Raw genomic sequence first — 17,429 nt, 5'->3', positions numbered from 1 at the left:
TCAGTATAAATAGTAAGGATTGCTCACTTGGCAAGTCTTGGCTTTAGCTCTCAAGAAAGCTTTCGTTGCCTTGCTTCAAGTTCCTCAAGTTCCTATGGAAGAAAAGTTGTTCAGCTGGCCTTAGAGTAGGGAACACATGGAGTAGAAGAAACACAAAAACTCAATTTGGACAGCAGTAGAAGAGAAAGTAAGCAAGGAGTGTGGAAATAAGGCTTTGTGTGCAATGTCAGCTCTCTATGCTGTCTTCCTATTATGCAGCCCACTTTCATAGTTTTGTTTTTCTTCTTGGTGTCCTGGTTCAGGCTGTTGTATTACAGACTCAGTTCTTGTTAGCAGAAATACAACCTCAGTTCCCAATCCTCCGAGGTACAAAGCTTGGAACAATGGCATGATAGTAACACTCCCAAATGGAGAGTCTACTGTGAATCTATTTTAAGCCATTTTGGGAGGAGGAGGGGGGTTTGACAGGAGGAGGGTATTTGGTTATATTATGCAGAAGCTGCAGAATTCTCTTCCTTCTCTTCCCCCACTTACAGTTCTTGTAGATGAAGAGGTGGGAAATGTACCAGATTACCTGGAGTTGATGGGAGAAACCTATCTAGGATTTCTTGATTTAAAAACTGCTGGGCTCTTTGTATTGTGACAGAAATACTTTACAAAACTCTCTTGTGTTTCATGTGCTAGTAATTTTAAAAGATGTCCTAGATATAATATAAAGTAGATAGATAGGTATAAAATACACTTTGGATACAGCAGACAAGAATGAGTGCATGTAATGACTGCTTGGATTTGCAGGATAGGAATCTAAGTCAGTAGGTGTGTTAGAAACACTTAGAAGAGTGGTCTGCTCATCTGAGAAACCCCACAGAACTGCAGATTCAAAAGCAAAATGTGTGGCAGATAAAAGCGACCGCTGTCTTTTGAACTTCTCGATGATTTTTTTATTGCTTGTACGTCTGTAAGATAGCTGTGAGACCATTTTAATGCATCTTTTGGAAGGAACAGCAGTTTTAAGCCTGAAGTTTTCTTTCTTGCTGCATTTATTTTTCCCCTTCAGGGCATACAGGTGTTCCTTTGCTATCTCTGTACCTGCTCATATTGCAATTTTCCATTGCAGTGTTTGGGGCAGGGGCAGCAGCAGCAGCAGCCTGGCTGTGGGTCAGGCTGTGGCAAGCACATGAGGAGGTACCTGGCAGATCATACACTTGTTCTCCACCTCTGTTTTGAAACAGGCAGTGGCATGGCTCTAGCCAACATGCCTTCAGTTAGACCATGTGGATTTGTGAAAATAGCAATTTAAAGTGCCTGGCTGAAAACCATAATTTAGTAGAGAAGTATTTCAGTGTTCTTACTGCATTATGCCAATGTAAAGAATTCTGGCAGTTCTAATAATAACCTTGCTTTACATAGCTTAAAAAAACCCTCTAGTCTTTCTTTTCTACTTTATTTTTTTTCCCAGACAGTTCCTAGTTGTAAACTGTGTGATGCAGCTTTCAAGAGAAACTGTTTCTATTTTTCTACTGACTAGAAAAATCCATGTTCTTTATTGTGAGATCAGACTCTAAGTATGTAACTCCTGAAAGCTTAAAGTTTATTTCTTACATGAGAAAGCAAATTCAAATCAAGAGTCCAAATTTCAAAGTTTTCTTTATCCTAAGTTTTAAAGATCAGGATTGTGGAGAAGTAGCAGTATATGAACTAACAACATTTCAGAGGAGACTTCTGAGCTCTGAATTTGGCATTCATCGCCACTGCCCAAATTTCTAAAGTTTTTCTTATTTTAAACCATTTATTTATTTTGTAGCCAAATTATTGTAACATTAGAAAACACATTAGTCACACATCTGTTATCAGAGTGGTTCTATCAAGTCTGATTACAGTAATTTTTAAAATCAGAGCCTGTAAGTGAAGTCTGTAGTATCTGTTTTCACCTGGATAAAAAGCAGCACTCTTTTTTGAAGAGAAATTGATCTGACTCTGCACACTTGGATACCAATTAGGAAGAAATTCTCACTGCAAAAGCACAAGAAAGAGCGGGCAGAAGGCTGTACATCTCTTTAAAAAGAAACTGAAATGATACTCTTTTTACAGTCATGTTAATCTTGGCATTTGAATCGGAGAGTATCTGAACAGAGATGTCTGAACACAGGATTTTGGGTGTGGAGGAGGTGCACCAGAAAAGAAGCCATAATTGATGAACAGCTCTGCTCCAGTAGTGGCTTCCTCCAGTCTCCAGTCCTGCAGCTCTCAGGGAGGCACTGGGAGCCATGGAGACTCCATCTCCAGTAGTGAGATGCTGTTAAATGTTAATGCAATGCATTTGTTTCAGGTGAAGGTGTGATATGCAGGGGTTTTGTACCATTTATGCATTTTTGGTAGAGCCTGTTACAAAAATCTAAACCAGCTGCAGTTACTGTAACTGCGTGTAAAAGGTGTCATTAGCTTAAAAGGAGCTTGGAATGACGTTGCTGTTGCCTCTATGGATGTAAGGTCAGATCCATCATGCACATCCTGCGTGAGACTTAGGGATTTGAGTCTCAGGTGTGCTCTGCTGTGCTGCCTTCATTTCCAGCCTTGTGTGTGAATGCAGTAGAGGAGAGGTCACAGTGTTATGGTGCACCTGTGTTAGGTTTTGGGGCCAAGGGACCTCTTGCCAGAAGGTGATTTTCTCTCAGTAACTTCATACCATGAGCTTTCCTCCATCCTGCACTTGGGAGTCAGCTTTGTGCCTTGCCATATGATGCAACTGGTGAAGCCTTACGTGCTGGACCAAAAGAAGGTGGGAAAGGTGCCCGTGGGCTCAGACAGACCAGCTGTAATGTATAGGTGGCTTGGAAGCAGTTGTTCATGGGCATACTCCTGTCCTTGGGGAAATACAGGTGTATTCAAGCTAACTTCATCCTTCTTCTAGGATTTGTTGCTTTTTTTGTTTGTTTGTTTTTGTCTCTACAAAGAGGGTCGTACTACATTACATCATGATTTTTGCACATAAGCAAGTCATGACTAAACCCCTTGCTTCTGTATCATAAAATTGTCCCTGCTGCTGACAAAGCAATAGGCAAGTCTTCTTTGCCATAAGTGACCTGAAGGAGGTTGCTCTGCACCCTCACTCTCTGGGGCTCTTCCGGCTTCTGTTCCCCCAGCTCTGGCATCTTGGACTGGCCCTTCAGCTAGGAAGGAAAGAGGCACAGTTCCCTTAAATTCAGGGGAGCTCTACTAACCTGTGCAAGTGGCAGATATGATCCATTATTGTTAGTGCTCCTAGATGGTGAAATGTGTCCAGATGCTGTTACTGCAGGCAGGGAAGAAGAAGCCACAGTTTTGTCCTTAATCTGTATCTTTGTAATGCTACAGTGGGGGGAAAAGGTGAAGAAGCATCTTGCCTCCTCTCACTTCTGCTCGTATTTACTCATGGATGTGACAAGCTGTCATTTTCTAGTTTGTGTGAAAAGTGACACTTATTTCCCTTCCCCCCATTGCAACCTTGCCAATGTATTTGCTGCATGCAGATAGAGAGTTGTTTTCATTTCCCTAGCAGATGTCACAGTGATTCAGTGCAAAATCTGCTTGGGGACATGATGATAATTGAACTGTCCTCCAGGAAGGGGAGATGAATGCGTGGGTATTTTCTGCTTCTCTTACAACAGTAGAGGTTTATATTTCAGATCCTCGATTCAGAGCTTTAGTTTTCCATTTTTCCCAAGCAGGCTGGGTGAGATGTACTGACATACCAATGTGAATCCAAGATGATGTTTGAACTGTGCGTTATCTAAACTGTTTAGGAACTGACTTTGTATGCAATGCCATTGTGAAGTGACAGTTGTATGATATTTAGATGCAAGAAAGCATCTATTAGTAGAATGTAAATACTACTTTTATTTAAAGTGAGGTTTAATTAAGTGCTGGCTCCTGATACTCAAAATTTACTGAGAATGCTTTTCCTTTCTTTCACTTCTGCATCTAATTTACATGTAAAAATCATTCACTGCCAAGGAAGTGGCTCAAGAAGTTTTGGTATTCTTGTTATGACAACCCAGGGGTACCACTTCCTGCTTCAGAGTACAAGCTGATTATATAGCTGCAGCACAGTAATACAGGAGCCAAATTTAAAAAGAGTAAAAAGCACTAACTAGCTGCTCACGTTGCAGCTGCTATGCAATTGTTTGATAGCTGTATAGTTGATGTGTGTGGCTGTCATATGCAATCTCCAGTTTGCATGCATTCATGGTGCCTGTGTATTCTTCCAGGAGTTCCCAACTGCCTGCTATTTTCTGTTGTTACGAGTAGATGTTTACATGCAGTGCACCTCCAGCTGGCTCTTGACCAAGCCGTCTCAGAGCTCGTGGAAATACGCCTCCTTTAATAAAGTTAATGTCAGTGGAGGTTGCCATCTTCAACCATTTTGATATCCTTGGCACAAAGAAAATGCTGTTTCCTCCCTCTGGAGGATTAGACAGCATTAAAGCTGCTCCATCTGTGAAGATTAGCACACTGCTGGGTGGCTGTTTTTTCTCCCTTTCCCCCCTTGAAAGAATTACTGCTTCAAAGGGGTGCCTGCAAGAGGAGAGCTGTGCTGCAGACTGCCTGACATCTGCTTTGTTCCTTTTGCTCTGCCTGCAGAATGCCTGCACCTGAAAATCAGTTTCATCTCCTGCTGTTTGGAGAGGGTGTTCCTGTGCTGGTATCCCACTGCTCATCCTGGCGCTGTGTGGGTGGCAGTGGGAGTACTGAGTCTGCCCCTGCAGTTACTCTGGGGTGCCCTTCCACTCCTGCTTGCTGGGACTGGGGAGCACTGTGGATGCCAGACTGAGTTTGAGCAGCTTTTGTCCCTGTGCATCATCATTTCATTTGCATTATTGACAGTTTTCCCAATTTGCCTGGGAAATCTGACAGACGCCTTCTAGGTCCCCAGGGTGCTGAGCACACCAAACCACTCGTGACCAAGGAGGCAGATCCCTCTCCTTTCTGGTAGGCTTGCTGTTGGGAGATTGATATGCCAAATGTCTTTTCAGCTTATTTGGCAATACGTGTATCCTTCTCCAAACAAGGGCTAGATGATCCTCACACACCCATTAAATGCAAATCCCTTCAACTACTTTCCTCCACGTTGATTTCCTCAGTCAACGGTCTTGGCAGCAAATCACCTAGGCAGCCTTTCCTTTTCTAGACCTGAACACTTTTTCTACAAAAAGTAATGTGAAAAACTTAGAGAAATGAAAGTACCCTTTTTTTGGACATATGAAATAATGTTTTGGACATATAAAATCCCACTGTCCTACCCAGAATCTCCCCCAGATATTCAGTGTACCTACCACTTCCAGGGAATTCAGATACTTTCTCACAGGAGATTTGTTTGTGCTGGGTGGCTCGACAGAAGTGTGGTGCAGGGGTGTGCACGTGGCTTCTGCTGTGAACAGCTCACTTGAAAGGAGCTACCCTGTGTGAGGGTAGGAAATAAAAGGATGGGAGGAAATTGGAGGAAAGGCCAAGGAGCTGAAAGGGAGGCTCAGGGGTCACATTTTAGATCAGAGGAATACAGTCCCCAGTGTGGAGTGATTTGTGTTCATCTGCATCTTAATAAAGGACAATCTGTCAGACTCGACATGATCCTTTTGGGCAGGATTTTCCAAAGGGCTGAAATGTGCTCCCTTATCTCTTCCTGCTGTTGTGGAACTTGCTCCTGAGATATGTAGTGGCTGTTACATTTAGGAAATATACCCACAATCTGAGCTGGAAAAGTGCTGTTCTGATATAATCACTGGAAGAGAATAAAGGAATTGTCATCTTACCTTCTTGTGTCAACAGAACAAGGAAAACAAAACAATGAATGCCCTTTTTGATAAAAGCGAGTAGTTTTTAAATCCAGTTACCTGCACAAAGTAAACCCCACTCTGGAGGTCTAGAGGGCATCTAAAAAAAAAAATTCTGACCGCTGGGGGAGTTGCAGGGACTTTCAAAGTAAAATGTTTCATTTCTGTCCCTATGACCCCTTATTCATTGGAATTGCAAAACTGCCTTCATATTGGAGAGACTTCAGTGAGAGGAATTTGCAGCTAGGGTTGAACACATCTGCTGTGGCAAAAGAGACTCCTCTGCTGTGGGGAAGATCAACATATTCCAAGTGGTACTGCAAAAATTTTTCAGTCTCTGCAACAGATGAGCAAACCCAGCCGCAAAGTGGGAGGTGAAATGAGGAAGCTGCATCATTTTGACAAATAGTGGTGTTGAACCATAGCTAATGGCAACTGCTATGTAACAGCTTATACATGAAAGAAGGGAAAAAGAGAAATGAGGGACAAAGACAAATTAAGGAAGGAGAGAAACAATGGGTTAAACGACACTTGCAATGGTAGAAAGAAGGGGGAGGTATTGAGACTGGGGAAGAAACAAGGCTGAGCTAGGTTGGTGAGGGAGAAGTAGAGATGAGAGAGCTGAGGAGTGGGGAACAGGAGTGAGCTCTGCATTGCAATCCAAAGTGTTTATTAAGATCTAAGAGATGCGAGACATTTGGTCAGATACTGCTGCAGCATGGTTGTGGCAGGGAGGCTTCAAAACCTGCCCTGTGCAGCCTCGGTGCTGCTGTGGACTGCTCTTGAGCACCAAGATTGAACTGCAGGGATGTGGCTCAGCACCAGCATGCTCCTGCAGGTTATGGCATGGGAGAAGGCAGGAGAGGGATCACAGTTAATCACTACTTCTTCTCCTGACATACAAAGTTGGGTGCTAAAACAGACTCTGCTTCACTCCTACACACAATGTGCTCAATCATTCCATTTTTAGTGCAACAGGAAGCACTGAAAAGTATGATTTTGCCAGGGCAGAAAATCTAGCTATTAATGCTGGGAGAGGGAAAAAGGGGCTTTGTACACAGGAAGCATTTCACTTGTACAAATCTAAGACAGATATTTTTAATTCAAGTATTGTAAAGGTTTGAATTTTCTACATATATGAAAGGGCACACTTGAAGTGTGGACACTTAGGATCTTGCAGACATAATACTCAAATTTGTTAAACTGACAACTTTTTCATTATCTAGCTACTTCATAAGATCATATTTTCTGGCACAAGGTAAATTAGACTATAACCAGCCTGGAAAGGAAACTAAAGAAGAAGGTATAAAAACCATGTCCTGTTTCTCCTGTCACTTCTGCTTATAGGCTTCCCTATGTGGTTAGGAAGCAAATAGACTGTGCAAAGACCTTTCTTAATATCTTGCTAATGAGACTTGGCTGTGGAAGGGCCTGTCCCCATCTCTGGGCTTCCCAGCTGCCTCCCTCTTGACTGCCAGTCTGCCTTCACAACTCAGAGGCAGGAGATCCCCTTTGGCCACCCATCCCCATCTTTTGTATCTCTAGACATAGACCATGATTCTGCCTTTTCTCTTGGCACTTGAGCTGTTCATGATGATAATGAGGTCCCAAATCTTTCTGTAGCTGCCTGGTCTAATCAGCCCTGTTTGGAAGCTCATTTTGAATAGGTATTTGTTTCCCTCATCCTCTGGGCCATGCTTTTACTTGAAATGTCTACACTGTTTCCTTCTATTAACCAACTGGCACTTGTAAGAAATGGGATTTGTGCTGGAAACTAAAAGCAAAGGTTCCCCGATAGGAATGCTCTGAGATCTCTGATGGAAGCTCAAGCTTTTAATGTTGTGTGTTCAGCAGCTTAAAATAGGGTATGGGTGAATTTCCTGCCTGATAACAAGATTAGTAAGAAGCAAAGCCTGTGGTCGGAGAGCCTTCAGCAGTCACCTGGTTGCCTTTGCACAGAGCTGTGCTCCAGCCTGCACGCACCAGGTACCTTTGCTCCATAGGAGATGACTCGCTGCAGGGAGTGGGTGTCACAAAGCATCTGTCAGGAGCATTGCCTGGGACTAGGAGGCACACTGAGGGCCTTTCCTGGTGAGCTGGAATGTGCCAAGTGTGTAGAGTAGCCCTGCTGCGTGAGGGAAGGGTTGTGGAAATTGCCGCCTTTAAGCAGCCCTTTGTGGCTCTCTCACAGAAGGTGCACCAGACACACGAATACCCTGAACCAGACTCACAGGAACTTCGCTGCCCGGAGCTTCTTGTTTGTCCTTACATTTTCAGAGGGACTCCTGCTTTCATCTGTCAGTGTTGCATTTGGTATCATGAGCAGTGTGGGCTGGTGGCAAGAGACCAGTGAAGGGATTTTATCCTTTAAATTTACCAGTGAGAAATCTACTGATACAGTTAAATAGCCACAAATATGGAACAGGTCTGAACATTAAGCAAACTACTGATAAAAGGAGATGTATTCTTGCACGTGGCTGATGTTATTTGAGAGTCAGAGGTGGTTCTTTAAATAACTGCTTTAAATGTGGTTTGCATAGATGTCTAAGTATAAAGAATAAAAGATGAGGGTGGGTGTTTTTGTACTGAATAGCAATGATGTATCCACATTGCTGCAAAGCATTAGTGAATTGTCACGCTGGGTAGAGGAGAATGGCACTTGCATCTCATTTTGGCTCTCATGAGGCAATACCTCTTGTCTAAGGCCTCATTTTGAGTACAGACAACCACCTTTGCATTTGATCCTGCTGCCATTGAAACTGATGTGAGACTGCTTATCAAGGAAAGCAGATCGCAGGACTGGGAACCTGAGTGGATATATTCAACTTAAAAGGGTGCAGTATAGGGTTTTTCGCTGTTCAAGTATCAAGCAAGCACTGTAAAATGGATCTTCCTTATCATTCAGCAGCAGATCTGAGGAAGAGGCTCTTGTTACTCTGTTATTTTCTAAATCTGCAAAAGCAGCACACTGCATTTTGGCCAGAGGAGCAGCAGGACTGCTGCAAATGTAGTGTCATTGCATGGATGGTTTTTTCCAGTGGGAAATTCCACCACTACCAGCCTTGCCAAAAGACAGCTTGGAGGAGGAGAAAATTTCCTGTGATGATGGTGGTTCTTTCCCAATGAAATAAGAACAAGTAGGGAAATCCATCAAGCTGTTAGTCATGCATTTTATACACACATATATATATATAGCATAGTGCATGTGAGTGTGTCTATATGTGTATATAAAAAACTATATTGCACTCACACTCTCTGCATGAAGCATCATCAATTTCAGGCTTCAAAATAATAAGAAAAGTAGCTCATGATACGATGGGACATAAATATATGTGCAATAGAAAATGGCCCAGCAGCTAATTTTGCTAATAATCTTTGCATTTAGTTTTTATGGAAGATACTAAGATTAGTGTGGCTTGAAAATAGGTTGTACCTCTTTGAAATGAGCCTCCTTTCTTTGTAGCCCTGTGAAGCCTGGAGGTTATTTTTAATTTTAAATGGTGGTTGTTAAAGAGAAGTGAAATCAAAGGGTATTTTGGAATATAGCCTTTTCTTTAAATACATTCCTTGTAGGTGGGGAAATCTACAAGTTTTTTGTACCACAGATGCTCAAGCTCCATTAATGTGTCTTTGTGCGCAAGTTCATAAGGCGATACCATCTTACAAACTGGTGTAGGAGAGATAATTGATTCTTAGTGCTTTCTAAAATGCAGAGCACAAACATGCCACAACCATTGTGAGTATGGAAGCATGAAAATGTGCTTGAGAAATAAGCCAGGGGAAGTTTTGATTTTGACCACTTTGTAAGAGTTTAATGCCCTGCATATGCCTCCAAGAAATTTAAAATCTTGCAGATATGCAGTGCATATCTTCAAAAAAATTTTTGTGCTTAGCCTCTTATAAAAGATTAAGTGATGGAGGCCCAGATCTTCAAATGTACCATGATGGTGGGTGAGATCCCACTTAATGTTTAAAAATGTCTCCAACACGTGCAGTATACTTCTGAAAACCAGGAAAGCATACAGGATTTGGACATTGACAGAGCAATGTCTTTTCTGCAGCTTGGAAGACAGAGATGGTGGCTTTGTGTTTAAATGAGACATTCCCTGAACTAAACTAATTTCTGGTGTAACATTGCAAAAGTCAGTGTAGTAAACTGGTCTTCAGGGTTAATTCAGTTAAGAAGTTACATGGTGAATTTTATGCTCATAAACGTATTTTGGGGACTGTGTTTGTTTCTCCTTAGATTGGACTGTTTATACTTCTGTGCTCACTTGTTGGTAAATTATTTAAAACCAAATTGCAACAGCAGTTCAACATTTGAAGCCAATTGGCAGTTAGCCTCTAGCATCATCATCAATGGAAGCAGAAGAATTTTTCAGAGCAGAACTGTTTCTCCTGTTCCCTTGAGGAGAGGAGCAGTATTCTGTAAGCAAGGTTCTGTCTCTTAGGCTGTTTTCTCCTTGAACATTTCCATAAGCTGAAATGTGTCTTCAATTACCAAATGTGCATTAATTAGTCCTGAACTCTGCTCAGTTTGCTATCAGTGTTCAAAAAGAGAAGATGCATGTTTATGAGGAAGGAAATGAAACTTTTGATTTGTATTTTAGGCCCTTGCCTCTAGTACTGGGGCAGAAGCAAGCTTTGAGGGCAAGTATAAGCAGAAATTTGAATGTAAGATGATATTTGGAAAAAAACCCAACTCTTCCTTAAAATCCGTTCAGAATCTACCATTATCAAATATATGTAAAATTACACTATCCATTCCCTTTGAATTTTATCCCTAAATTAACTATAGTCATTAGGATGTTTCCTCGGGCAAGTCTTCACTGATGCATACTTCTTCCCAGCTGATTTTATTTAAAATGCAACTTCTAGTTCCCTGATGGCTATTCAGAAATGTAATACTGAATCTACAAACCATCTTCCACAATGAGGAAGAGAATTCTTCTCTGTATTCCTCCCTCAAAGTACGGATATTTCAATCTTTGCCTTCCCAAATTTTTCCCTTGCCTGTACACTGCGGATTTCTGTGGGACACATAATGAGGTTATGTAGCAACTTCCCCCAAAAGTAGAGCTGTAGCAGTTCTCTCAGCCCGAACACTCTCACCCTTGCCTAGGCATTTATGTGCTTCAAGGTCTGATGTTAATGATAAGGCTTGTACTCCAAATGCCACAAGACAGAGGTGTTGCCTGGTACACTGAAATTGGTTGCTGAAGCAACTTGGCTTTTCCTGCACCAGAACCTCTCCTTGTGCTTTTTAGTTGAGCTGTACCATCTTCAGCATAGCTCATGTTAAGTTGCAGCCCAGCCTGATAGGTCTGGGCTAATTCTCTGCTGTGGCCACTCTGGAATCCCATTAGTGAAAGAGCAAGCGGTTTCTTCCTGCCTTAACTTCAGAGTGCTTTGTTCAAATATTGAATACTTGGGACTAGGGTTTTGAAATATTGATACAGGAGAAAGTACAGACTGTCTCGGTCAGGCCTCGTGCAAGCTTTGCTCAGACGCCTTGGCGCGTGGAGGGCCTGTGGGGGAAGCGAAAAGGTCAGCATGACTGGCCTTCTGGGGGGTGGGGTGGGGCTGGGGAGGGGTCTGGCCTTTAACAGATTGTGTAGGAGGGATTTGCTGGGATGAGATCACTCATGATTTGGCAAAAGTAATACCCAAATGCCATCTACCACAGTTCACTTCTTGCACGATATTGACCTAAGCAGAGCACAGAATCATAGAATGGTTTGGGCTAAAAGGGACCTGAAAGATCACCTAGCTCCATCCCCCTGCCATGGGCAACAATGTCTTCCATTAGACCAGGTTGCACAAAGCCCCATCCAATTTGGCCTTGAACACCGCCAGGCATGGGGCATGCATAACTTCTCTGGGCAACCTGTTCTAGTGCCTCACCATGCTCACAGTAAAGAACTTAATCCTGATATGCCGTTCCAGGTGGGGTCTCACCAGAGTGGATCAGCGCGGGAGAATCACCTCCCTCGACCTGCTGCCCATGCTTCTCTTGATGCAGCCCAGGATGTGGCTGGCTTTCTATGCTGCAGGCACACATTCCTGAGTCACGTTGAGCTTCTTATCCACCAACACCCTCAAGTCCTTCTCCTCAGGGCAGCTTTCAGTACATTCTCCACCCAGCCTGTATTTGTGCTTGGGATGCCCCAGCCCAGGTGCAGCATCTTGCACTTGGCCTTGTTGAACTTTAGGACACTGGCCCAGACCCACCTCTCACACCTGTGAAGGTCCCTTCCCTCTTGCCTGTCAGTCACACCACACAGCTTGGTGTCACCAACAAACCTGTGGAGAGCGGGCTCACGTGTGAGGCCTGCCTATGTGATACACAGGTTTGTTCCTCGGGTACTTCTCGGGTCCTGCTACCCTTTGCATGGGACAGCGGTTCCAGCAAAAACTATGCCGTGGGGAGGAGAAGAAAATGAACATGTAAATAATAGCCTTGAGTCTTTTATCGATCTTTATGTGTACTGAATAGTCTCCCTTTCCCTGTTCTGTCAAATCTTTTCCTTCAGGCCATTTTTCTGTTAATGCTTTAGTGATGTCTGCAGTAATGACAGATGCGCATTCTTCACTGATTTTATTACATGTAGATCTTCCCAGTGTATGAGTTTGATATAAAATGATCTCAGTGGCCTCAGGGCTCTATGAGAGATTTCAGATCCATGGGAAAAGGGGCTTGTGTATCCACACCGTCTCTTGCACAGCGCTAAGCTCTGCAGGCAGCTCTCCCAACTTTCTAAATCCACTGTGCTACTGAGGAGAGAGACAGCTTGCTCTGCCTTAATGGTAGCAGATTGCTGAGTTTGGCTGGAGGTTTTTTGAGCTGCAACAATCATGGGGATTGTCATAGTAGTAATGGAACAACAGGGTCCTTTGTGCAAACATAACAAATCCCTTTGGGAGAGCATGTCTGTGCAGAAGCACTTCTGCACCCCAAGCAGTGGGCAGTGCTTTTTGTGACATTGTCATGGGTCAGCCTGTGTGGGTTTAGGAGGAACATGGTATAGGTGCAGTAAATCTTTCACATAGCCTTGTTTTTTAGAAATAAAAGTGATCACAGCAGGACTGTCCACGTAAAGTCTTCTGTGCGCAGCTTTGTGTTTTCTGTGCTGTTTTAGGATGATGAGAATGTTGGACATTTGACCACTACAGTCTTGGCATGAGCCACAGCACACCAGGGATGAGAAATGCCAAGACCCTGGGAAACTCTGGCTGTGTGTACACATTGGATTCCCTTAATGGACAGCAGTAAGAGTAAACGCTTGGCTTTGGCTGATTTGGTTTTTGGTTTGTTTTTACTGCCCTCCCCCCTTTACATGATTTCTTCTGCTTGAGAAGTGAAGATGTTGCAAACAACCCATCTGCGTTTTTGCAACACCTCCTCTGTGCCTTGATTATTTTAGTTTGTTGGTGTCACTTTGCATGTTTATACTATTTTCAAATGTTTATGTCACTCTCTTCCCATATTTTGTTTTTTCCCCAGTTGCTTTATAGCATTTGGAAGAGCTTGACTGCTTTTCTTTTGCCTCCTTTTTTACCTTAGTTACCTTAGCAATGTTAATTTTTGTCTTCTTATTTTATCTCCTTCTTATTTTTATCTTATAAAGAGATACGAGGAAAGGAAGCTTCTTTCTTCACCACATTTAAACTTTCCATTTTTTTTCATTATCTTTTGAGGAATTTTCTAACAAAAAATGGAATTAAATTAGTAGCGATACTTTAAAGGTGGAAATATGTTCCTCCTCTGTTCAAAATTACTTGTTATTCACCCCTGTGATTAGGGAGACACTAATCTGAAGTGCTCTGCTAGACATGGGCCATGCATGTATGTACTTTTTGTAAGAAGTTCCTTTTTACTGACAACAAAAGGATGTGTCTTCAGTATGTCTTTTTCTGCTGCATGCAGTAGGTACAGTAGTTGCCCGCTTAGCTTCCACACAATAGAAATCTGGGTTTCATTTGAATTTTCAAGGTTGTTGAAAGTGCCTTTAGTATTTTTCTCTTCTCCCTTTCTCCATGCTTTTTAATTTTTTTCTCTGCATAGGCATGTCAGCCTCTAACAGAGCTTGAAAAAGAGAAAAGAAGGGGGAAAAAAAATAAATTTAAAAAGCCAGCAAGGTGTCCTTAGCGTTTCCCTACACCTGGAACTACTCATGCTGGTTTCACGCAGTGCCGTTGCGGGGGGGGACCGTGCACGGCAAAACCCCAGGAATCAGAAAAACGGGGCGTGAGGGAGGGTTACGGGAAAAAAAAACAAAAAAAGGAGGAAAAAAAAAAAGAAACCCCGCAATTTCGCGCTGATTTCCTCCTTGCGGTGCGAAGGCACAAAGAGACGGGGGGCGCTGTGGGGAGGGAGGGGTTCCCCCGGAGGCGGGGCCGGACGGGGGCCGGGCCGCGGAGCCGGAGCCGGGAGCGGCGGAGCGGGAGGCGCCGGCAGCGGCAGCAGCGGGAGCGCCGCCATGGAGCCGGGGGGCCGGCGAGGCCGCCCCGCCGAGGAGCCCCCGCGCCCCGAGGACGAGGAGGTGGATCCCCGCATCCAGGTGAGGGCCTACCTTCCCACGGCCGGCCGCGTTTTTTAAGGTTATTTTAATATGTATGTTATGGCTGTATGTAATAATGGTTGCCTTTTATTTCACTGCTTTCTGCTGCGTATGTGCATACACACATATATATATATACATATACATGCGTACACGCACACGCATATAAATATGTATACGCACACACACATATATATATATATATGTTTCTTCCCGTGCCGGGCGGAGCAGCTCCCGGTGCCTCGGCGCCCGCCGGGAGCGGGGGGAAGCGGCCCCGGGGCGCCCCAGCCCTTTGTTACCCCGGGCATCGCTCCGCGCCGGGCTCTGTTGGGCGTCCCTCCTCCTCCTCCTGCTGAAATCCCCCCTCCCCTTTTTAGTTCTGACCATGACAGCGTGACCTTGCTCGTGGAGCGGGGCTGGTGCTCAGAAATTCATAAATGCGGGAAAACGTAGATATAAAAATTTTATTTCATTATTTTTATCATTATTTTTCATTCCTTTTAGAAAGGAGCTTTAGTGGAATATGGTGCTTCCTCTCTGTGCATGCCTTCTGCAATGCTTTTTATTCTTGCATGGTTTCTAAACAAAGCTTTTCTCCCCAAAATCACTGCTGGACCAATAGCCTGGTGCAAACTTCAAGCATGCTGTGGTCCCTGAAATGAAATGTATTTTTAGGTCTCTACAGATTTACGGCTTTTGCCTCCAGCATTGTTGGGACTGTTGGTCATGAATGAATATAATGTGTGTACATTGCTGAGAGGATCCTTGGCGTAGGTCCCTGCTTGCTGTAATTGTCATTCTTTTCTCCATCGTGAGTGTTTCATTTTCCAGGGCTGTGCAGAGCAATTGCAAAATTCTCAAAACATGGTTACACAGAGCGAGGCCCTCAGCCAAAAGCTAGCCTGGTACTGCCCTGATTTTAAGAGGCTGAGCTCAGTTGGTGTCTATTGATCTAATTTTGGCCTTAGGTTCTTCAGCTTGCAACACGTTTCCACATAGACAATTTGTGAATTGTTGGCAAAAGAATTGTTTTTGTGAAGTTTTCTGTTTGGTTTGAAAAATGGGCTGCTGTGTCTGCTTCTGCAAGAGCCATAAGGTTTTTAGCCTTACAGTAAGAGACAATTAGGTAATTTTTGGATGAGTGTTTGTTTCAGACAACATGGATACACAAATAGGTGTTTTCCAAATCCTAGGAGTGGGAAACAAAATTTGACCTCTGAGGATAAGAAGGCTAAACTGTTGTAATTAATTCCTTTCTGGTTGTAACCAGAGTCATGCCTGTAGTCTAGTGGGAAACTGCTCAAGTGACAATCAATTTACAACGTTCGGTTTGTACAGCAAAACATTTCAAGGCATATTCTGTTACACTGGCTGACAATTAAATAACATTTAAATTGGAGAACACTCCTGTTAAAAATCTTATGATCTCGCATGAAGGAACATGTTGCTCAGATAAAGAAAGCTATTGGATCTCCTCCTGAGGGTTGCTTTTTGTGGTAAGAAAGTCATTAAGCATGAGCTTTATTTTTACAGTAACTTCATTCATGCCAACACCACTTCTACTACATATTTATTCAAGGGATTTAGCACTTTGTTTTTGCTGTTAAGGGATCAAAATGTTGGCAGGAAGGCAAACTATGTAAACATAATTGTGTGTCCCATTGACTGATTGTGTTAGGAAATGGTTTGCCAAAATCCATAATAAAATGCCTCTGGTGCGGCAAGACGTGTTTCTTATCAGTTCTGTCCTTTCCATGCATGTCTCCTGTGATAGTACAAACTTTATGCTAATCTTTTGGGGTGGGTGTGTCAGTCTCCCTAGTGCCTCGCTGATACTGACTATATTGTTTAACAAGACAGAGCTTACTGTACCTTGTGTTTATTTGTAATAGTGAAGAAGTAGCCAGAGCAGGAAATGTGTTGTCTTAACATAGAACCATAGAGCTTCTCTGATTATTTTTTCTTTTAAGTAGCAAAGTAGAAGACCAGTGGTAAAGTTAAGCTAACCATCTCAAGGTTTCCTCTTTTCGCTAAATTCATAAGCCACAGCCTTTGTGAGCTTTCAGTGGGGATGCTGAATGAGCCTTCTCAGACATGTTTTTTTCCCTGATTTCTTACTATGCATCTGACTTTCTTTCTTTCTAGGGGGAGCTAGAAAAACTGAATCAATCTACAGATGATATCAATCGCAGAGAGACGGAGCTGGAGGTACGGAATTTATCCTTGCATTTTCCTTTTGTGCATGTTGAATTTTGTGGACAACAGGGCAGTGGTTTTGAGTAGATTGCCTCCTGAATTTGTGCATCCTGAATGGTGATTTTGCAGCAAGAGTCTGGTGATGATTTTTTTAAAGGTACGAATTGAGCTAACAGCTGAAACAGAAAGGGAGAAGGTAGAGGTATGCTGACAGTGTAAAAACCCAGTGTGGAGAACCTCCACACCACACACCACCACTGCCAGAACTTATTTTTAGGTTTTGACACTAAGCTTAGACAAGTTTTATTTTTACAAGTCACTGTTTTGTGTTTGTTGATTATAGACAGGGAAAGTTTATTTGGTTAAGAGGTTTTTGCCATACAGCTGTCTGCCAGGATCTTCTCTTTGGTGGCTGTTTGGGTTTTTTTTAGCTTATTATCTTTGCCTTTTTTTGTCATCACTTCCTGCGCAGGGAAGGTGATGAAGGAAAGTTGGAATAAAAGACTTCCTGGTTATACAGAGAGGTTTTTGTGGATACTTAAAAATCTAATAGCAAGTCCTGAAGAAATTATTTCTAAATCCCCAAATCTGAGCTTCATCTACTTGGTAGTTGTTCTGGAAAGCTCAACATTATTGATCTAATAATGAAGCAAAACAAACTGGCCTATTTGTCTGTCTAAATTTCCTTTTGTTTGCAAAACAAGGAGGATAAACCCAGTGGAAATGTAAGATGAATATGCTGCTAAAGAAAAACTGCCATAAAAAATGACTTTACATCCTAAATAATTTTGATATCATTACAAAGTTTTGAATCAAAAAATGCTGAGATTGCAGTGATGAACATACTATAAAAGTACATACG

The 17,429-nt window shown here is 42.8% G+C and overlaps 2 protein-coding genes across 2 annotated transcripts in view; both read left to right on the top strand.

Annotated features, from left to right (window-relative positions):
* METTL6 (methyltransferase 6, methylcytidine) overlaps positions 1-13,107 on the top strand; it is a 39,152-nt gene extending 26,045 nt beyond the window's left edge. The window contains exon 6 of the mRNA XM_048300760.1: positions 12,950-13,107. Coding sequence (XP_048156717.1) covers positions 12,950-12,954 — 5 coding nt within the window. The 3' untranslated portion in view covers positions 12,955-13,107. The remainder of the gene's footprint in view (positions 1-12,949) is intronic.
* A 1,128-nt stretch (positions 13,108-14,235) lies between these two features.
* SH3BP5 (SH3 domain binding protein 5) overlaps positions 14,236-17,429 on the top strand; it is a 51,792-nt gene continuing 48,598 nt past the window's right edge. Inside the window, exons 1-2 of the mRNA XM_048300739.1 lie at positions 14,236-14,371; positions 16,517-16,579. Coding sequence (XP_048156696.1) covers positions 14,291-14,371; positions 16,517-16,579 — 144 coding nt within the window. The 5' untranslated portion in view covers positions 14,236-14,290. The remainder of the gene's footprint in view (positions 14,372-16,516; positions 16,580-17,429) is intronic.

This window comes from Corvus hawaiiensis, chromosome 1, assembly GCF_020740725.1.
Source record: "Corvus hawaiiensis isolate bCorHaw1 chromosome 1, bCorHaw1.pri.cur, whole genome shotgun sequence".
NCBI classification, from domain to species: Eukaryota; Metazoa; Chordata; class Aves; order Passeriformes; family Corvidae; genus Corvus; species Corvus hawaiiensis.
This window is presented reverse-complemented; position numbering and strand designations above follow the sequence as displayed.